Below are 23,726 nucleotides of genomic sequence, written 5' to 3'. Positions count from 1 at the left end.
TCCTGACTCCTTCCTAAAATAGTATCCCTCTTCTCCTGTTCACTCTCTCCTCCTTACCTTGCCTTATTTTTTTTCCTTAACATTTATTCATCCTAACATAATTATATATGTACTTCTTGTTCCCTATTGATTATGTCTCTTCCACCAAAAGGCAACTCCATCAGTGAATAAACCTTGTTTTGTGTATTGCTGTGTGCCTGGCATCTAGAATAGTGCCTGACACTTAGTAGGTATTTAACCATACTCAATGAATGAACAAGTGAATACATGCATAGAAGAATAAGCTGATGGCTAGAATGGAGGCTGTTTTAAGAGGAAAGAGCAACTTCCATTTACTTATGAATGGCAATTAAGCGAGAATGCTTGTAGTCTAAAATAAATGAGAGATAACAGAAGTATTAAATAATATAAAAAATGACTTAGGAAAAATTTTGGCTAAAGTGAATGATAAAGATGAATTCTAGAAATGATGACTCACTGAAATGCTTTTACCATCTGATTATAGTAAAATAATTTCCTCCCTGGTAATGCATATTTTGTGTCTTTCTAATATATTTAATCCATTTGGGTTGTTAAGCATGTGTTTTAATTCACCTTAATTTTAAAAATTTGTTTCAAATTTTTTGGCGGTTGCTAGATTTAGGATATCCCTTAACAGATATTGTTCATCTTAGAAATAATCACATATGCCTATCAGAATACCACCTATGTACCAGACATTGTTTTAAGTGTTTTGTTTTTACAGATATTAACCTATTTTATCCTCCTTCAAAAAATATATGATGTAGGTATTCCCATCATCCCCAATTTGCAGTAAGGAAATAGGCACAGGGAGATTAAGGCAGTGGGACTTCAGAACCCATGCTCCTAACTCATTGCCTTTGCTATATTGGGTGATTTATTTTGTTGTTGTTGTTTTGTGACAACTATCAGTTTATTATTCTTGTTAGTCTCTATATTCTAATAGAAATACCCTGAATGTATCCCCTGATTTCTCTGGAAAATTCTAAATATGTGATTCAGTCTACTTAAACTACTACTAGTTGTTGTTCCCCTAGTTTTTATCACAGTGTATTTTTATCTGGGTTGCTTATTTTATTGGTTATGATCCATATTTTCTTCCTGGAATATCACTTTTTCAAGGTTAGGGACCTGTGTTTCGCTCACTGCTGTATTTCTAATGCCTAAGTGATTGGCATAGAGCAAATGCTAATAACTGTTGGTTGCATGAATAAATACTGACTTAATTAAAAGTAACTTTTTGTTTTATATAATGTGATTCAGTCAATCAACCAGTATTTATAAGCACCAATTCTGTGCCTAGTGTTGAGCTCTGTATATGGCACTTGCTAAAGACCAGGTCCTCTTCCAAGCACTCTATGTAAACAACTCTTAATCTTTACGATAATCCTAGGAGGTGGTCTGAAAAGATCCTCCAAAATGTTAAGACATGGCTCCTTTCCATACGGAGATTCAAATCTAGTTGAGAAATAATACTAATGGAAATGAAATAGTTAGAAACAAAGCAAATGTGTAATATAAATATATAATTATTAAATTTTGAGAACAGTCTTATTTTAAAAAAGAGGAATATAAAGGCAGATATTTCAACTTTTAAAAGGAGTTGGTACTTCATTTTGGTCCTAAGTGGATAGAAGAAGGGAAGAAGGGGATAATAATCCTGCATAGAACAACTGAATTATAATAATGGTTTATGTCATTGGGCAGGTAGAAGGGGCCAGGACATATATAGCTTTGAAACCCAGGCAGAAAATTTTGGACAAGAAGTGGTGGGTATCAGTAAATCAGTGTGTATGTGTGATTTATAAAGTCAGGAAAATAAGTCTTCCAGTCTTATTAGTGGATTAAATAGAATAAAGAGCATAAAGCACTTGTCCCAGTTTGTGCCATATAGTTAACTATCACTAAATGGTAGCTATTATTACTGCCTACAATAATAGTAGCAGAGGAAGTTTTGCCTTGAATTTTTAAACTGGATAAATAGACTCATTCTGTTTTATTTATGTCAGGTCTATCTAATTTGTCTTTATAAAGTTTAAGTATTGATAGTATTAATTAAGACAAACACCTGCGATTCTCTATGAAGAAATGAGCAGACCTCACATATACTCCAACAAAGAAAATATGCTTAAAAATTTTATTTTATTTTTTAAAAATTTTTAATGTTTATTTTATTTTGAGAGAGAGAGAGAGAAAGAGAGAGAGAGGGAGACACAGAATCTGCAGCAGGCTCCAGGCTCTGAGCTGTCAGCATAGAGCCCAATGTAGGACTCAAACTCATGAACTGGAGATCATGACCTGAGCCGAAATCAGATGCTTAACCTGACTGAGCCACCCAGGCACTCCAAGAAAATATGTTAAAAAAAATTTTTTTTTTAATGTTTTATTTATTTTTGAGACAGAGAGAGACAGAGCATGAGCAGGGGAGGGGCAGAGAGAGAAGGAAACACAGAATCTGAAGCAGGCTCCAGGCTCTGAGCAGTCAGCACAGAGCCCGACGTGGGGCTCAAACTCCCAGACCGTGAGATCATGACCTGAACCGAAGTCAGACGCGTAACCAACTGAGCCACCCAGGTACCCCAAAAATATGTTTTTAATGTGATATCTATAGACAAAAGTAAAATGTAATCACATGATCAAGTTTTCAACTACTAGCTACCTATATAGCTACCTATATTTTATTAAAATGTGCTATATGCCACCATGGAAAATAATGTGATGTTTCCTCACATTTAAGAAATTAAAAATAGAATTACTATATAATATGGCAATTCCATTTCTGGGTATACACCCAAAAGAATTGAAAGCAGGATCTCAAAGAGATAATGTGTACACCCATATTCATAATATAGAAGCAACACAAGTGTCCACAGATGGATAAATGAATATAAAATGTGGTGTATACACACACACACACACACAGACACACACACACAGACACACGATGGAGTATTATTCAACCTTAAAAAGGAATGAAATTCTGACAGATACTGCAACATGGATGAACCTTGAAGACATTACTCTAAATGTAATAAGCCAGCTGCAAATACTGTATGATTCCACTTCTGTGAAGTATTTAGAGTAGTCAAAATCATAGAGACAGAAAGCAGAATGGTGGTTGCCAGGGGATTGGGAGAGGAGGGAATGGAGAACTGTTGTTTAACAGGTATAGATTTTCAGTTTTACAAGATTAAAATAGTTATGGGGATAGGTAAGTGTAATGGTTGCACAACATAGTGAATGTATTTAATGTCTCTGAACTGAACACTTAAAAATAGTTGAGATGGTAAATTTCATGTTATGTGTATTTTACCATAATAAAAAATATTGGGGGAAAAAAGTGCTATTTGTAACTCTTTAGAATCCAGTTATAGCCCATGGAAGATGGGCTTGATATACCCCATGGAAGATGCTTCACTAAAATTCAGCTAGTATAAAAACAGGCATTTCCCAGAGGGATAAACAGAGACAGAATAATAACCCCTGAAAGATCCTCCATAAACTTCAAAGGATATGAGAATGCCTGTAAGGTTTTTTGTTTTGGTTTGGTTTTGGGGTTTGTTTTTGGTTTTTGTGTGTGTATGTGTTTTTTTTTGTTGTTTTGGTTTGTTTTTTTTTGTTTGTTTTTTTGTTTGTTTTTTTTGTGATGATAGGGGAGGTGGAGTATAAACAAACTGTATCTCAAAAAGCTTTTTTTTTTAAAAAAAAAAACTAATTAAAGTGTACCAGTTTCTGTAGTACAATATATTTTACACCAACTATTCTCCAAACTGTTTCCCAGTGTTAATGGTGCAAGTTATAATTAAATATCATGCTAGATGAAGAAACATAGGTCAAGGTTCAAAACTAGCTAGGTATGGATGGACCTTCTATAAAAAGGGAAAGCACTAAAAAGTCAAAAAGGAAGAAAATAGAAAGCAAGGGACAGAAAAAGTAATTAAAGTCTTCTAAAGGTTTTAAAGCCAAGAATTCGAATTTGAAAATATTAGTCAAAAATCACCTAAATTCATGCATGCAGTTTGCGTTATTTTTCATGTTTCCTAACATAGAAAACAATTTCTGTACGCAACACCCCAGGCCTGTTCCATCTACTTAAAGAAAGGTCATCTATACATAAAAAGGCAAAAGTACTACCTTTGCTGCTGAAGGGCTGGATTAATCTTTTAATAAAGTCTTAAATATTTCTAATTCCCTTTGTCCTTAAACTGGAATTAATCAGACTTGAAGCCATGTTTTCTGTCCTTTTTATCTCTCTTCTCCTTTGCCTTGGTGTGGGCCAGCGGTGCCACACATTCCACCCTGCCGTCCACACCCGTTACACAATCCTCCATCTGAAGTGGGGCTTTACGGACATAACCACTCTTTTCCCAGCTGTAGTCTTTGCAGCCTGCTGACAAAAGGTCTCTCTGCCTCCTGAGGGTCTGTATGCAACTATGACACACTGAGTTTCTAACAAGAAGATTAACTTGGAGTGAAAGTGCACTGTGGATTTTGGGTGCAGGTCACTGTTTGCTGTTCTGGCTGACAATGTACACAGTGATTTAAGCAACGCTCCTTTGGGCATTTTAATTTAGGGTGTGGGCATTATGTGATACAGTTGTCAACTCTTGGTTTTTCTTGAGGGCAATTAGTGGAAAACTGGTTTTTCTCTGTTTGTTTTGGTTTGTTTGGACTATTTGCTCAAGTGGAAGGAACCTGCCTTTGACACTGAGGCAAACTCAACAAAGAGTTCAGGTTGGTTCTCCATCTCTGCCGTGAAATGAAATCATTTATGATATTTTCGACATCATGGCATCTCTTGGTATCTACTCTCCCAAGCTTGTTCCAACTGCACCCTTCATGGTGTCAGACAAATTTGTGGATCCCAGCACCTGGGATCCAGGCGTGGTTTCCGTTTTGCTGGCCAGCAGGCAGATGCTGAGACCAGAGACCTGGGTCTTGGCTACATAATTGCAAAGCAGCCATGACACGTTCTGAGAAACAAAAATAACTGCTGAACACCAAAGTATATGTGAAAGCACTTCCCCACTTTGACTCAAGAATATTATCACGAACCTTAACAAAACAAACCAATGGCTCTGAGTCAGTCTTCTCAACATTAGGCCTGAACCTGAGCATGCTTTTGAAATGAGCTAAAGGTTTAAACAGTGAGCAGACTCTGTTTCACTCTGTTTATTGCTATATCCTCCATTCTGGCTTTGTCCCAGAGATTTCCAATGGCTCTAGCGGCTTTGGAGTCAGTATCTCTGATGTATTCGCATCTGACCTCTGACCTAAACTTCAGTGTTATTTTCAGCTGTTCTTTGACAGGGAATCCAACAGCTGCTGTTTAATACCACAGACAACTTGTGGCACACGCTGGGTTTCTAGCAATAGGATTAATCTGCTGATCTTAGCTCTGATTTGAAGCTGCATAGGTGGTGGGGGGAGAATGAAAACCAAACCTGAAAGTATGTTGTTATCCTTTTTTAAAAAAAATGTGTACAATATACAGTGTTATTCTTTAATTAAACAAAAAACATTTTCGTGCTGTAATTAAAAGGTGATAGCAAGATATATTACTCCCAGGTAGTTGTGATAACTGAATTAAAAATGCTGCTCAGTGGAGTGCACTAGTCACAGAGAAATCCTGAAATGGTAGATATCTATTTGATAACTGCTCATTGAAATATTTTTAAAATGTCCCTAAGATATATGAAGCTCTGAGAAAATGTGACCATTCTGCATAAACTTCATTTGACAAAAGACATTAAGTTTTAGAAAATCAAATTGGTCTAAAATTACAAGCAGTTCTGTGGCTTAATCCCAAAACAAATTCTAGAACTTATTTTTAAAGTACATTTTTGGGGGTTTTCTTTGCATAAGGAAGACTTAAAAATCTTAAAAAGATTAATATTCAGGTCCATGACTGGCTGGTTTCAAAGTCCACTGTAACTATATAGAGTCAATGGCAAAACTAATTTGAATTGTCAGGATGTAATTTTTTTTTTCCATTTGCTATCAAGCATCAGCTGATAGGCAGAGAGTTTAGAAAATGCCCTCCCTATTTAAGATAATGGCAAAAATAACAGGCACTTAGTGTTACCATTCTAGGGGTGTGGCGATTCTTTCCCATTCTCTCTCTCTCTCTCTCTCTCTCTCTCTCTCGCTCTCTCTCGTGATAAACTCAATGGGGTTGTCTATTTTTAACCTCCTGTTCTTTCCTTTTGGCAGAGTAATCAGTGCAAGCTGAGCTCTTTCCCTGAATGAATCCAAGTAACCCCAGTGATTGCCTTCTGAAATGACCAGCAGACACACTTCTGTCCAGAGGCTGTCCAGAGTATAAATTCTGATTCTGAAGTACCATGTCCAGCCGAGGAAGTCCCGGTGTGGAGTTTTCTACGACGACAGTCAGTTCAGTAGCTGTTCAGGCCGGAGACTCCAAAATTGTTATAGCTGTCGTAAAGGTAAGGTAACAACTTTCTTTTTTCTCCGTGGCTGTTGGCTTTGTGCTGTGTGTTGATAATCCTAGAGAACATTCCACACTGTCGGCAGCACACAGCATATAGAAAATAACACAGCAAGTACATCTTCCTGCTTTCTTAAATTGGCAACTAACAGAAACAAACCTCTAAGTCTCAGCTACTTACGATAGTTTCTCTTTCAGTTAGTAGGAAAACATCTGCGGGCAACTTAATTAAAACAAAATCAGAAACCTCTACCATGTACTTTCGGTTTGACTTTGAAAGACAAGGTACTCATGACTACAAGTTCATGATTACCAGGCTGGAGAGTCAACTGGACCAGTAAAATGTCTGTGATTTTTTGAGAGTGGATATGATGGAGGAGGGAAGAGGTCAGTCCCAGGAGACAGGGAGTGGCACTGTTTTGAGCATGATGGAGGGCAGGGAACACCTAATAAGAGGCTCTGATATGTGCCCTCCACAGCATTGGTTTTGACATGGGGAAGGCACTAGTAAATTCTTAACACATTTAGGGGGAGTGAAGACCCTGCCAAGGAAGGTGCAAAGGGCATGTGTCAAAGTTGCCCTTAACAGCAGGAGGTGGAAGCCACTTGAGGCTTAAGGCTATTGCATATTTTATGTCAAACAATTTGCTGATTGCAAAGATGGCCACATGCCTTTAGGTTGAAGAAGATATCCATGATTTTTATTTCCTATGAACATGTCCCGCAAAAATCTCTGAAGAATTTTGCTTGCATTTAGACAGTTCACTACCTCAGGAATTCAGTGTTTAATGAAGGAAACCGAGCAAACAAGCTGGTGCTCACCAGTGAGTTACTTCCAGGACCTCACCAGCCTGAGTTGAATGATTTTTCTGGCCTTTGTTAGAAGCCTGGACCGAGTCCTGTTCAGTTTAATGTAGTTGCTGCAAATTTTATGTTAATATGAAAATTTGTAACAGGAAAGCAGCACTTGATCCTGAGCACTATACTTGAATGTAAAGTGTTCCTACCAGCATTATTCCATTGCTCTTGAGACCTGGCCCTCATGTAAACAGCACCTCTGCTGACTACCTTGCCCTCAAGTCCTTTCAAAGGCAATAGGTGAACATGAAAAGAAGCCTGAAGCAGAAGTAGCAAAAGTTGATCGTTTGCATGTGATTTTATGATGCTTTGAGTAACTATAAATTTCAGCAATGAGGGAAAAGAGGCAAACTCATTGTTTAAAAAAAGCTAACTTTTCTTTCCCTCAAACAGGGAACGTTTCTTAGAGCAGGAAGAGGAAAAATGTATATGGAATAAACTATATGAGAATCAGAGGTCAATTGACAGTACAGGAAAAAAAAACCCTAAAATTACAGTGGAAATACTTGTTTTAACTAGACTGTGTTTCTAAGAATGTTCCCTCTGATTACCTTCCACAACTTCTGTAACTCACTGGTGCCCCATATCAAATAAATCTCAAGCTATTCAAAGTAGAAAGGAATAGAAGTGTCTGTGTCTCATCTGTATGGGTTTGTTTCAAAACTGTCTTAGGCACTAATGATCTGGAGTGGCCACACGTTCTTTTTTTTCATTTCTTTTCAGCGATTTGCTTATCCAAGTGCACGTGCCTGTTAGTAGTTCCCCTTGCTTCATCAGTTGTTGCTTCTTAGAAAAGAAATTCCTCAGGAAATGCAGTGGTGAATTACATTTTGGAGCAGTGGAAGTGTCCTAAGTGTGGAAAACAAGCTGGCTGCATTCATATGGCTGTTGTCAGATGCATCTAATTTTATTGACATTTTCATACCCACGTTATTGATTACTTAACAACAAAAGTTGGAAAGTGTTATGTTTTTACTTCACTATAAGTTAAAAGTCTGTTGCTTCATCTGCTGTTTATTCTTTCCAATTGAACGAGCAGGGTCAAGGTAAAGACACTAATCAGCCTAAATTGCATTTACAAAATCTTTCCCCTTTGGTGAAGTTTGCATCCTGCTGGATCAGGTGCAATTTCACTATTTTTTTGGTATTAAGTCTTGTGAGAGAGAGAATGTACAATTGTGTCACAAATTCTGTAATTTTGTGCTTTTCAATAATAATCTACTGCATGTGTTCTTCATTTGGCAATTTTCAACTTAAATACAATATGCCAAGAGAAAAGAATTTACCCTAAGAATAAAAAACAAAACAGTGCACGGATTTATATTAAACTGTTAGATTTTGGGGCACCTGGGTGGCTCAGTCAGCCAAGCATCTGACTTGGGCTCAGATCATGAACCTGAGGACCTTGGGGTCAGGTTCATGAGTTTGAGCCCCACATCAGGCTCTGTGCTGACAACTCAGAACCTGGAGCCTGCTTCAGATTCTGTGTCTCCCTGTCTCTCTGCCCCACCCCTGCTTGCACTCCGTCTCTCTCTGTCTCTCAAAAATGAATAAACATTAAAAAAAATTTAAACCTGTTAGATTTCAATTTAAATAAGGCCTATCTCTATGAAAAGAATAAAGTGTTCACAGTATAACTGAAACTAAAAAAGAAAGAAAAAAGAGAAAAGAAGAAAAAAGAGAAAAGGGAAGGAACAAGAGGAATTGAAAGTACATTTTATTTCATTTTTATTTTTAGTGTGGCGAGTGGGTACAACTTCAATTGGCTGAATCACAGCCCAATCTTCTAGAAATTGGTAGCAGTCAAGATGAGACCAAAAAACTTCTTCATGATCATGAACTTCTTTTGGCCAAGCTCAAGGTAAGATATTAAAATGTGAAGCAGGTACAAAATTAAAAAGAAATAAAAAGCTATTTCTTATATTTCCTCTTGATTTCTCTGATATCACTGGCCTATGGCCATTTTAATATAGTGCCACATAGATAATGGAAAAACTCTATAGTTACTTATGAGCAAATACCAGCATTGGAGAGAAGTAGCAAGATTTTTAAAACCCTTCCCCAAATGTGATCGAAAATATGGAGTGATAATATTTCACTGTGGAGAAATAACTATTTTTTTTCCTGGCTGTCTCAGTGAAAAAAAAAATTCCATCATTTTTCCATTTCATCCATTATGCTGTCAAATCACAACAACAGATCCAAACTTTTTATTGTTAATGATACCTGCTGGCAAGAATAATATAGAAGCTTATTTTGCCTCTGTTGAACTATTGAAAGTATCTGATTTTGTATTTAATATTAAGAGTTATTGAAACCAAATAATAATTTGAGTAAAATTAGAGTTATTATTCCATATATATATTGTGGTTATTTAGTTCAGAATCTAAAAATAAAATTATCTTGAGATTGCCAGATAAGGTATCTATTCAGGGCCAGCTACATAATTTGTGGAGCTCAGTGCAAAATAAAAAGGTGGACCTCCTGTTTAAAAAGCAAGAAAATGCTTTTTCTTGACCTGTCATATTGTATTTGATCTACTATTTAATGTCTAGCTCCTTCTGGCATGGGATACGTGTTGGGTGAGTGCATAGCCTCACAGGTTCTGGGCCCTGGCCATGACTCAGTGCACAGGGTGTGGGCCTGATCTCAACCTTTCCCAACTGTACCCTGACCCCACCAAGCAGATGGCAGAGGTCACTGAACAAGGGGGGGGGGAACAGACAGGATAGCAAAGAGAATTTCCCTGGGAGGCAGAACCCCATGTGAGATAAGACTCCAATCCTCCAGCACTTCCTCTGTTGTCCCAGTGAACTTTACTTACAGAACACAAATTTGGAAATCAAATTATTAAGAATTTCAAGGCAGTGACAGGTAGAGTCACTTTAAACCCCAAGTGGTGTCCCCTTCTAAGGACAGAGTTCTGATGCAGCCAGCCCTGTGAGTAATAGCCCTTGCGGGTAAATGAATGTCTTCACTAAGATCAAAGAGGGTTGATTAGGCAGCCTGCAATGACTCTGTGTTTTTAGTACTTTAATATTACTGGCTTCTTTGAACATCTAGGCTGGATTTTATACTTGCTTCCTAGATTTAGAAGCAGATATAAACTGCATCTGATATATACAGACAGTGGTTTCCTGATTGGACAGTAGTAAAAGTAATTGGGTATATCAGACTGGAAAGTTGAAGAAAGAATTAGTACTGAAGGAGGGAGCCATTAGAATCCAGAATTTATTTTCCTATTTAGACAGCTCCTTGCTCTGGTCTCTGTGCTATCTTTCAAAGGAGAAATCCCTGGCCACCAGGAAGTCCTTTGTATATAAGAAAAGAACACATTATGATGTGAAAGAACATTGAACCAGGAATCAAAAGATCTATGTTTTAGCACTAATTATACCACTAACTAGCATAATTCAGCTGAAAATTCAAAGTCTTGCTACTGCTACACAAAAAAACTGAATTCCACGAATTGTGGAAACCCAGCACTTCCTCAAAATTCCTGCTTATCCCCAGCAGTTTACTTTCTCATGGTCTCCTGTGTCTCCAGCTCCTTCTTCTACACCTGCCAGCTGTTTCTGCTGAAGTTAACTTGGACTCGAAACTACATCCCTTCCCCAGTTCCCATTAACAATTCATGCCAGCCAGCATTTCCTGGTCTATTAATGAAGTGTGAGTGGTGGGGAAGCTCATGGAATTCTGGACCTTTTAGGCTACCTCTCTTTTCTCCCAACCCTATTCCTGTCCAGGCCCACACAACTCCTAGGGGAGTGCTCTCTTAGGCAAAGCAGTTCAGCTTCACATCAACTATGCTCAAATTTTTATTCCTAAATCCATTCAGGAGCTCTGCTGGAAAAGGGCTTCCCATTTAACAGGATCCACCCTCAGAAGGTGCTTGTGATTCTAGATTTTAAAGTTTTGTTGTCCTTTAATGCCAGTCTTCTGACTATGGACTAGCCCTCTGGACATCAGGCTTTTTAACTGTAAAATGAAGAGAGAGGATATAGATCAAAGCTTCATATCCATTGTGGATCTTACCATAAGGTGCCATGGGATCATGGGACCATTCTCCCTCTCTGCGTGTGGTTTTAGGTAAAAAGGCCTTTGGCTTCACCTAGGCCTCATTTTCATGATGACCTCTTTATGTCTGTCTCCTATACCCTCCCTGACCCCCCCGATAACTATCAACTCAGCCACCCACCCCCCCAAGAAATTTTAAATGGTAGCATCATCCTCCAATATTGGAGGATTGATTAAAAAAAAGAAACCAAGGAGTCTGAAGTCTGTTCCAGATTGGCTGACAAAAGCCTTTTTAAAATAACAAAAAGGTAAATTCCATATTGCAAATACATAGATCACAATTTTAATCAATTTATTAGCTATTATGCTGTCAGTGTAGGCACAACTTAACCTGTAGCACAAAATTTTTGGATCCAAGTTAGTTTTAATATGAGCTTTTGAATGATAAGAACATTAGTAGTTCAATAAGCCAATAATATTTAATATTTAATGTTCATTCCAGTTTTTTTCCTATGCACAGCATTCTGCAATTTGTTCTAATTATAAAGAAAAATGCTCGTTAAGGGGTGTTGGCAGGGTGTAAGCTTCAGCACTGAGTTTACTCTGATTTGGGCGTAACAGCCTCTCTGGTCTCAGGTTCTTCATTTGAAAAATTATGATAAAAGCAATTACCCTCAAACAACTAAAAAGAAAATGTTGGGGGACAAATGCAATGATATATAGATAATAATAATAATAACAATTGTGTTAATAATTGATATATCAGAGTAATATGGATATTTAATTTGATAGAAAAGCAATTTTCTTCCCTCCATTGAAAATTACCTCAAACCCTAGTAATTTAGACTAAAGGAAAAATTTCTGGAAACACAGAATTTTTATGAGTTTTTCTAGTGTTGGTAATGTTTATACCTTGAAGATATTATTTTCCTTTCAGCAGTATAGTACTTAGTTCCAGTGGAATGTCCAGAGAAAAAATATTTCCCTATTTTCAGTGGTGAAAGCATAATCATGTGGAAAAACATTAACTCCCAAAAGGCATCTAGATTCCCAAACCTAACCCAACTTATTTCTAATGAGAAAGAAGAAATTCGGGAAAGGGGAGACAGATTTCAGTCAGGTGAAGATCTGCCTATGGTTGCTCTTGACATTACATTTCTAAGTGGTTACAGGAGGTAAGAGGAACTGGAAATACCTTAGGGATATTGCTGAGAATATTCTTCTTCTCAGCCTGTGTCTTGCAACTAACTACATTGCTATTGTTCAAAGGAATGATACAAACCAAAAAAACTTCCGGCCACTGGCTTGTCTATTTATACATATGCAATATTAGCATTCAGTGAAGAATGACCCTTTGGAGTATAAAATACTAAATTTTACCTCTTATTTGACTCATAAAAGTATTGGTTACCAGATTATGACTAAATTCCTCACACAATGAATACTCATTTTTGTCCTATTCCATTCACTTAGCTGGAAATGAATGAATAAGAGATAGTCAAAGTATATTAGTAGTAAAGCTAAAAGTCTTATTAAAACTTGCCTTAAACATGGAATAGCATGATTTTCTGCTGTAAACTTGATTATTTACTAAGAATATATAGTCTTTAAATTTTTTGTGGTAAAATATATATATAACGTAAAATTTGCAATTTTAAGTGTTTATTTCCATGGCATTAATTACATTAGTAATTGTTGTACATAGTGTTGTACAACCATCACCACTATTTCCTGAACTTTTCCTTCACTCCAAACTATGCACCTATTAAGCAATGACTCCAATTGCTCCCTTCTCTGGTAACTTCAAATCTACTTTCTGCCTCTACAAATTTGCCTGTTTTAGGTACCTCATATAAATGGAATCAGATAATATTTGTCCTTTGTGTTGGGCTTTATTTCACTTAGCATGTAATGTTTTCAAGATTCTTCATTTTGTAGCATTTATCAGAACTTCATTCCTTTTTATGAATGAATAATACTTCATTGTATGGATATGCCACATTTTATTTATCCATTCATATATTTATGGACACTTGGGCTGTTAACACTTTTCCACTATTATGAATAGTTCTGCAATGAACATTGGCACACAAGTATCTGAGTACCTGTTTTCAGTCATTTTGGGTATATTTAACTTTTTGAAGAAATACCAAAATGTTTTCCACAGCAGCTGCATTATACTGTATTCCCATCAGTAACATACAAGTGTTCCAATTCCTCAACATTCTTCCCCAAAATTGCTATTTTCTGTGTTTTGATGATAGCCATTCTACTAGGTATGAAGTGCTTTTGATTTATATTTCTCTAATGACTAATGATGTTAAGCTTCTTTATGTACTTACTAGACAATTGCATATCTTCTTTGGAGAAATGTCTATTCAAGTCTTTTGCCCATTTTTCAGTCAGGTTGTTTGGTTTGTTGTTGTTGTTGAGTTGTAGGAGTTATTTATATATTCTGGATATTAATCCCTTGTTAGATGTAGGATTTGCAAACATTTTCTCCCATTCTGTGGGTTGTCTTTTCACCTTCCTGATAAGGTCTATTAAGAATGTATTTTAATAAAGTAAATCTGTGTGACTTAATTATATGTATTTATACACTACAGAAAAATTTATAGCATGTATGTTGAGAATATGATGGAACCCTTTAGGACAGTATTAGAAGAGGACTAACCTATTTTACATTATCTGCACCATAGCAGTGTTTTACCCTGAATGTTTACTTCATACAGGAGATTCATTTTCTCTTTCCCTATTTTCCCATAGACCCACAAATCTGATAGATTTACTCTGTCAGAAATTCTGCTCTCTTAAGTTCTTCCACCCATCTCTCCTGCTCCCTTTCTCTTCTCTACAGGAGTGAAGGGGTGCTGTGTTACCTGACTGGTGAGACAAGGAAAAGTGGCTGCCATGCAGAAGCCAACCTCAATGTCTCTCAGCGCAGACCCTGACTGCCCATGGGCTACATATTCTTTATTCTCTCTGCTGCTGCTGACCTGGCTGGGAGCCCCTGCCCAGCAGAGGCAGGACACCATCTCACCCTCTAGGGTGGTTCAATGTGTGTCTGTGCCTCAGACCCAAATCTCTTCACAGGCAGGTCCCAATGACTAGATTTTAGGAAGAAAAAGTAAAAGCCAAATCAACCCATCTTCTAATCCTGATAAGAGCAGATATTTGATTTGTATCTGACCTTGATGTCTACTTTTCAATTGATCTGTAATCTTGACAGTATAGAGGTGAGATTAATTTGTACCATTCAAATTCCAATACTTAAAAAAAATTTTTTTTTAATTTAATTCCAGCATAGTTAACATATAGTGCATACAGTGTTATATTAGTTTCTGGTATACAATATAGTGATTCAGCAATTCCATACATTACCCAGTGCTCATCAAGATAAGTGTACTCCTAATCCCCTTTACCTATTTCACTCTTTTCCCCCACCCAACTCCCCTCTGGTATCCATCTGTTTGTTGTGTATAGTTAAGAGTCTACTTTCGGTTTGTCTCTTTTTTTTCCCCTTTGATTGTTTTGTTTCTTAAATTCCACATATGAGTAAAATCATATGGTATTTGTCGTTCTCTGACTGGCTTTATACTCTCTAGCTCCATCTATATTGTTGCATATGGCAAGATTTCATTCTTTTTTATGGCTGAATAACATTTCATTTTGTATGTATATATGTGTATATATATATCACATCTTCCTTATTTGTCAAGAGGCACTTGGGCCGCTTCCATAATTTAGCTATTGTAAATAAAGCTGCAATAAACATTGGGTTGCATATATCCTTTTGATTAGTGTTTTTGAATTCTTTGGGTGAATACCCAGTTGTGCAATTACTGGTTATAGTTCTATTTTTAACTTTTTGAGGAACCTCTGTACTGTTTTCCACAGTGGCTGCAGCAGTTTGCATTCCCACCAACAGTTCACGAGTGTTCTTTTTTCTCTATGGCTGAAAGGGATCTGTGCCTTAGTATTCTACACTTGTGAAGTACCTGTCATATTTTTCACTGATAATTTTGGAGAAAGTCACTGGAGGACTATTCCTGGGGGAATAGAAACTAGTAGGCAGTTTAATTTTTCTTTTACACTTTTGAAAATGGAGACCTTTTCTGTTAAAAAACAAAAAAAAGCCATCTTACAATTATGAAACAGTATAACTTCCTAGTGATTTTCCCCACCTCACTTGGCACTTTTCTAGTCTACAGGGTATTTCTTTTCTGAGATGGTCAGCTCCAGTGAGTACTTAGAAGTATGGAGTGAAATAAAATTTGAATAGCATTCTTTAGATTGGAAAGTGCCATGGACAATGTGATAAGATATTGTTTTTATAAGAGAAGGTTGGTTTAAGTGAAGTCAGAGAGTCAATGACAATAGGCTTTTCAGACATGGAGTTAAGGTACGTTAATATTGTAAATATCACAAATAATTTGTTAGTTCAGGCTAAGCAACAGTTCAGAGTGTGATAATACCTAATGAAGTGTTGATGGGAATTGATTTAGTGGAGGGGAAGGAATTCTAAAAGTGGAATATTTTGTAAGCATAGGCACTGTAGAGTAAAAAATTGGGGGTGGGGGACAGTCTATCTTATCCCTGACCCTGGTTCAGCAGTAAAGGTTGGGCTTGACTCCTTGGCAGAAGGTGAAGGGCCTGTGGGAAACACGAGGCACTCACCATATTGCTCTGTGGCTGTGGCACCAAGTGACAAAGAGTTGGCAAGAAAGAGAGGCATCTTCCATGTTTCTGTAGAAAACAGATAATGGCTTGGTTATAGCAAATACTGACAACGTTTTTGACAACTTTAGAAGGACTCAGTACACAGGTAGATTATGGTAGATTAAAGATGGCCATAAATATATCGGCACTCCTCCCATTGAGAATTGGAGTCTGTGTCCATTCTCTTAAAACTGAACAGACTCTGAGACTGCTTTGACTCAAAGAATACAGCAGGGATAATGCTGTGCCAGTGTCCAGACCAAGTATCAAAAGACTGGCTGTCTTTACTTTCTGTAATTTCAAATAGTCACTCTTGGAACCTTACCAACTTGTGAGGAAGTCAAGCAGCACTGTAGAGAGGCCCATGTGGAGAAGCACTGAGGCTCCTAGCAACCACTCTGGCTGAGACCTTGGGTAACAGCCACCAACTTGCTACTTACGTGAGTGAGCCATCTGAGCCATGTTGGAAGTAGATTGATTCTCAGGCTTGGTTACGCTTCCCAGCTGAACTGTGTGAAGCAAAGACAAATCTTCCCCATGGAGCCTTGCTCAAGTTGAGGATTGTGAGCAAAATAAGCAATTATTTTAGGCCACTAGAATAGGCAGCAATTTGTCACATAGCAAAATATAACTAGAACTGAGGGTAACAGCAAGCGTGGCATCCTAAGGGGATTTTGAAGTCAGGAGTCATGAACCAAAAGGGACAAGAAGAAGAAAGCAAGATTTTCATGGGGAGACAGTTTAGAAGTGGAACTAAGTTTCGCTAAAATGAAAGATGGTGTCATGGTACTAATGGTAAGCAAAAAGAAAATTCTGAAGCTTATAAATGATTTGCTTTCTGAAAATTGAAAGCAGATTCAAAAATATATCTATTATAATGTTACTCTATTTGAGTAGCATTTTGGTATAATTTCTTGAACAGGAGGAAAAGGTTTTAGTTATAATTCAGCACACAGGTGTATGCACAAAATATTATGGGTATAGTATGGAAAGAATGACTAACTGCCAGGGAATCCAAGGGAATCTTGACAGAGAAAGTGATATTGCTGTCATGAAAATGAAGATTAGTTTTCCAGACACCATAGCCCAATTTAAAGCACAAACAATAGACTAGGAGAATATATTTGCAGTTTATATGAAAGGCAAAGGGTTACAATCCTTCATATTGATAAGAGAGACAAATAAACCAATAAAATCAATAAAAAATACACAATTCACAGGAGGCAAATCGCCAATAAACCATGTAAAAGTGATGTTCAACAGCAGTAATAGCCTGAGAAGCAAAACTAAATAATAATAAAAAATAAACCATGATTTGCCTAATAATATCATTAAAAATTCAAGATATTTATAATATCTAATGAGTGAAAATATGAGGAAAGGGGCATTCTGCCCTACTATTGGTGAGAATTTGGGTTGACACACTCATTTTGGAAACTTGCATTAAAAATGTAAAGTGCTTACATTGTGTGACTCAGCAACCTCATTTCTCTGAATCTCTCCTCAGAAATAAAAGCACCGGTAAAGATATAGATATGAAAGTGATTTTGCTATGATATTGAGCATCTTTCCACATGCTTTTAATGGAATAATTTATTTGGAAACAAAACAATGTCCAACAGTAGGGGAATACGTTTATAAATTGATTGTTTATGCTTCTTTCATCCTGTGGACGATTATGCTGAGTCCCAGGCTTCTTGTGATACAAGATGCTTAACCCGATGTTGGTTGGCTTTGTTAATTGTCACCAAATACATTCCTATTTGAAATCTGGGTCAAAAGTTAGGATCACACCTAGCATGTTTCGAGATCATAGGCCTGTGATCTCCAAGCTATTAGTTATTTAGAAAACAGTGCTTCTTTAAAATATAAATCTACAAACAAAAATTTTTCATTGAAAGTAAAACCCATAGCCTTACTAGTTATCACAAAAAGGGTCTTGGTCTGAGATTTGAATTGACAGGACCAAACTCTTGACAGTTTAAGAAACACCAATAAGGGATGGCAGAGATAAGATGGTAGCACAGGACCCACTCACCCCTACTCTCAATACTCATTACTGCTGAGCTAGCTTAAATGTTAGTGTAATAATATCCCTTTTGCATTCTATACAGATGGCAACAGATCCTTCTGCTCTAGAAAAGGCCCAAATATATATTGTACTTACCCAAGAATGTATCTTTTCTAAATATAGACTTTGTCTTAGATATAATGTGTAAATGTGTAAAACTCAAGAGTTTTTCAAATGGCTTGGCTATATCATTCTCATGACAAACTCATGAAGCTATTAGTCCTTAGGAGAATAAAAGGCAAACTTCTGATTCTGTGGTTAGCCCAGTCTTCCAAATTACCCATATCCTCTATCTCCCTCCTACCACATATTTAAAGTTCAGGGACTTGAATGAGATTAGCATTTTTGTCTTAAAAAATTTTCTTAAAATGGAATACTGGTACCAGTTCCAGGCAAGATAGAATAAATACTTTCCATGATACCTTCATTAAATGCAGCTACAAACCCTGGCAGAATGCAGGATGCTGAAAAGTAAGAGCTAATCAGTAGATTAAGGAAAGAGATCAGGATTCCAAATACCACCAAACCAGCAGTGTTGTTGTTTTTTCTCCCTCTACTATTGCCCAGCTGAGATTCAAAGGCAAGTTGACATCCTCAAGTATGCACCAGATGTGCACAGAAAAGGTTCTAGGAAAGTCTTCTCTTTCACGTCTAAGCAGTAAAAAGAGGACTTCTATGGGCCAGACAGAAAGGGAGGAAATACCCTACTTTTGTTTTTGCTTTTTGTTTTTCTCTTTTTTCTTCCCCAGCCCAGGCAGTCCCTTAGAGTCAATCATGATGGAGAAAGTGGAGGCAACCAGGCAGGTGCTAAACCTCTGAGAGAGGGGAAACCTCTCTCTGACCGGAGGAATTATTGTCTCAGAGCTTGTGGTGAATTTACATTGCTTTTTTTTTTTCTTTCAGGACTTTATTTAAATTCAAATTAGTTAACATTTAGTGTAGTATTGGTTTCAGGAGTAGAAGTTATTAATTCATCACTTATGTATAACACCCAGTGCTTATCCCAACAAGTGCCTTCCTTAATGCTCATCACCCATTTAGCCCATCTTTCCTTCACTTCCCCCCATCACCCCTCTATTTGTTATAGTTAAGAGTCTCTTATGGTTTGCCTTGCTTTTTTCCTCCCTCTGTTCTCCCCACTGGTTGGTCCTGCAGACCCAATGGTGGGAAGTGCACAGTGGAGTGAGGAAACCAAAGCTCCAGGTTTCAGTGCAGAGGACCAGTAAGGGGGCTTCTGTGGCACAAATTTCAGGCAGAGTCAAGCCAGTGAAATTAAAAGAAGCAATCTTGCCTTCCAACTCCATAACTCATATTTTTATAGATGGCTAACTTTCTTTTTAAAAAGCCCAATTACTATGTCTGTAGGCAAGGAAATCTGAAGAACTATAAGCTCTCAAGTTGTTTCATATGACACTTCTTAAATGTTAAGTTTCAACTCAAAACATACCAAGTTTTTACATAATTGTATTTGGAGAAACTCAAATCATTCAAGGCTATTGCTCACTGCTTTCTGAGAACCTGAGATTCTTTGATTCAGTGATCCCATAGGCTACTGAATTTTTATTGATGTTATGGGGGAAAAAAGAAAACTTCTCTGCTAGTGTGTTACACTTATTAAAGCAGCAATAGGTACAAATATATAATGCAAACCATACATGGAAGTCAACATACGTAAATTTAAGTTTTCTAATTGTCATATATAAATTTTAGAGCATAAGATACTTCTGGTAGAAAAGGATAAATGTTTCGGTTCAACATTCTAAGTTTCCACCTTATGAAACTAGAAAAGTAAGTGCAAATTTAAACCAAAGCAAGCTGAATGAAGGAAAAAATAAAGAGCAGAAATCCATGAAATTGTGAACAGGAAAACAATAGAGATGAATGGTTCTTTGAAAAGGTCAATGAAATCAATAAGCCTTTGGCCTAAGAAAGGAAAAAAGAGAGAAGACTAAAATGACCAGTATTAATGCAGGAGAGATAACGCATCACCGTAAACCTCACAGACATTAAAAGTATAATATGGGAATACTGTGAACAACTCTATGCAGATAAATTCAACAACAGAGAGGAAATAAACCAATTATTTGAAGACCATAAATTGCCAAAACTCACCCAATAAGTAAAAAGAAACAAGTGAAATTAATCTAATAATATGCTTAATTAACCCCATCATATCAAAAATATTATCAATTAATATGTAATCATTATAAAAATTATGAATGAGTCATTTTAATCTTTTTTGTATTAAGTCTTCAAAATCCAGTATGTACTTTGTACTTACAACACATCACAATTTGAAGTAGCTGCATTTCAAATAACTAGTGGATATCATGTTGTACGAGGCAGATTTAGAAAATAAAGAAGAATAAACCTTTTGGGAATCAAAATATTTTACTTATATTTTTTAGCTCAGGAGAAGTCTGCTTATACCCAAGGCAGCATATGTAGGCCTGAAAAGGAAAATTGTGAAATGAGATCTCTTTCAGAGACAAGAAATGAAAGAAAACCAGGCCAATTTATTTCCAATAGGAAATTTATGAAAGCAGTTAGTAAAACCGTTATTATACACTGTCATAGGGGAGTGGGAATATTTTTCCTAGTGTGATATTTTAAAATATGTATGTGCATAAATGTATTTGTGCATGTATTTTGTGCATATTGCAATTGATTTTACTTGAAAAAGTAGTTTTTTTCAAACAGATAAGTTCCATAAGCATTTTTTTAAAGTTTTATTAATTTATTTTGAGACAGAGAGAGTGAGTGTGCATGTGCATGTTAGAGAGGAGCAGAGAGAAAGGGAGAGAGAGAGAGAATCCCAAATAGGCTCCACGCTCAGCACGGAGCCCAACAAGGGGCTCAATTTCATCAGGACCATGAGATCATGACCAGAGCTTAAATCAAGAGTAGGACACATAACCAACTGAGCCACCCAGGCACCCCAATCTACCAATTTTTATTGCCAGCTAATGTTTTGTGCTTGAAGAAGAAAGAATCATGATCTGTATATCGTTACTTACATAGATGAGGTAAAGTTTTAAGTCTTTGGTAAAGCCTACTTTCCAGAACTAAGCCATTCACCTGGAAAAAGTGTTAAAAATTAATTAGGAAGACAAAAATTATACATTCTGGATTTTTTTCTTCTAAGAACAAAAAAACTTTCTTTATTGCCTGAGACTTACAACTGGCTTGTAGAAAAGATTAAATAAATATAGGAATACCAAATGACATTTTCAATTCTGAAATTTCCATCCTGACCAATTCATTGTCATCATGAGAGATTTCTTTTAATTGATCAAATTATACTTCTTCAAAAATCTAGCTAAATGCAAATGGGATTTTGCCATAGTTGCCAGAACTTCTATTGTTAATTTAGTAACCCAATATATAGCTATAGGACCTAATCTGTGTGCACACCTCAGAACTGGGTGCACAAAGGGTTGTGGGCATAACATGTTAACAAAATGAAGAGAAATCCCTACCTCTTGAAAAGGTTGCAGATGCAATAATGGTTACTATTTAATAATCATATTCTATGTGCCAGCCATCATAATAGATGCATTAGGTATTTAATGCTCACATCAACTTTGTGAGGTAGGAAATATTTACATTTAACAGATGATAAAACAAATCCAATAGTGGCTTTTGCCCAAGTCCTACAATGGTTTATGCCACTATATGTCACTTCCACTCCACTTTATTTAAAGAGGTAGGATAAATATTCAAAATGTAATCGTTGCCAGATAACATATGGAAAACTATGTACAAAGTACTGACAAATGGCTCATGCAAGAGTCATCAGCGCAATAGAAGAGAGTATTTATTTGAATCTCAAAGGAAGTGATGGGCAAGAATTGGGAGTCAAAATGATATTCAGATCAGAGAAAGGTGTTAGCAAAGCTGTTGAGACAAGTATAAGAAAGATACACATGGTACGTGAAGAATCCTGCAAGGAAATGTCAAGAGATGAGACTAAACTGGTATGATGGAAGCTTGGGCTGGAAAGCAGTACATGCTGGGCTACACAGATTTGATTGTGGCAAAGAGAGGGTTCTTAAAGCAGGGGAAATATTGGGTAAAAATTAAGTTTGAGAAAGATTACCTTTATAACAATATGCAGGGTGGACTTGGGTGGAAAATCACTGGGGTTATAAGGTGTATATGGAGGCTTTTAATAGATATTGGAACTTAGAATTCTGAGTGTAAGAGTAAAGAGAATAAAATTTGAAAATTTGTATTGTAACAGTACCATATATTATGTATAGTAGAAATATACTTTGATGAATTAAAAAATTATAAAATATTATAGAATCAGATAATTTATTTTACATAAGGAGTAAGGGAAAAATCAAGGATAATCCCAAACTTTTAAAGCTTATAGTATAAGAAAAATAGATGTCCCACTGCTATTGTTACATACTTGCCAAAAGGGTGCCATTTTGGTTTATTTTTTATTTTTTATTTAATTTTTAATTTAATTTAATTTATTTTTATTTAAATTTTAGTGAGTTAACATACAGTACAATATTGGTTTCAGGAGTAGAATTCAGTGATTCATTACTTACATACAACACCCAGTCCTCATCACAATAAGTGTCCTCCTTAGTACCCATCACCCCTCTAGTCAATCTCCTACCCATCTCCTTCTGTCAACCCATAATTTGTTCTCTATTATTAAGAGTGTTTTGTGGTCTGTTTCTCTCTCTTCTCTTCCCCCTCTTCCCATATGTTTATCAGTTTTGTTTCTTAAATTCCACATATAAGTGAAATTATATGGTATTTATCTTTCTCTGACTTATTTCACTTAGCATAATACATTTGACTCCATCCACATCATTGCAAATGGCAAGATTTCATTATTTTTGATGACTGAGTAATATTTCCATATATATGTGTATATATATATATATATACATATATATATATATATATGTATATATATATATATACATACATACATACACACACACCCCCCACATCTTCTTTATCCATTCATCTGTCAATAGACATTTGGGCTCTCTCCATAGTTTGGCTATTGTGATAATGCTGCTATAAACATTGGGATGCATGTACCCCTTCAAATCTGTATTTTTTGTATCCTTTGGGTAAATATCAAAAGTGCATTTTCTGGATCATAAGATAGTTCTATGTTTAGTTTTTTGAGGAACCTTATACTGTTTTCCAGAGTAGATGCACCAGTTTGCATTCCCACCAACATTGCAAGAGGGTTCCCCTTTCTCTCCATCCTAGCCAAGACCTGTTGTTTCTTGTATTGATAATTTTAGCCATTCTGACTGGTCTGAGCTGGTATCTCATTGTGGTTTTGATTTGTATTTTCATGATGATGAATGGTGTTGAGCATCTTTTCATGTGTCTGTTAGCCATCTGGATGTCTTCTTTGGAAAAGTGTCTATTCATATCTTCTGCTCATTATTCACTGAGTTATTTGGTTTTTGGGTGTTGAGTTTGATCAGTTCTTTATAGATTTTAGATACTAACCCTTTATGAGATATGTCATTTGCAAATATCTTCTTCCATTCCAAAGGTTTCCTTTTAGTTATGTTGATTGTTTCCTTCACTGTACAGATTTTTATC

At 36.4% G+C, this 23,726-nt stretch overlaps 1 protein-coding gene across 8 annotated transcripts in view; it reads left to right on the top strand.

The window, feature by feature from the left end:
* The window catches only part of CCDC141 (coiled-coil domain containing 141), a 232,049-nt gene that overhangs the window by 19,359 nt on the left and 188,964 nt on the right, over positions 1 to 23,726 (top strand). For all 8 annotated transcript variants that reach the window (XM_027055390.2, XM_027055389.2, XM_027055388.2 and 5 more), the window contains 2 exons: positions 6,235 to 6,467; positions 9,066 to 9,188. In XM_027055390.2, coding sequence (XP_026911191.1) covers positions 6,366 to 6,467; positions 9,066 to 9,188 — 225 coding nt within the window. In that variant the 5' untranslated portion in view covers positions 6,235 to 6,365. The remainder of the gene's footprint in view (positions 1 to 6,234; positions 6,468 to 9,065; positions 9,189 to 23,726) is intronic.

Source organism: Acinonyx jubatus, chromosome C1, assembly GCF_027475565.1.
Source record: "Acinonyx jubatus isolate Ajub_Pintada_27869175 chromosome C1, VMU_Ajub_asm_v1.0, whole genome shotgun sequence".
In the NCBI taxonomy this organism is placed as follows: Eukaryota; Metazoa; Chordata; class Mammalia; order Carnivora; family Felidae; genus Acinonyx; species Acinonyx jubatus.
The sequence above is the reverse complement of the archived record's forward strand: the minus strand, read 5'-3'. Positions and strand labels throughout refer to the sequence as shown.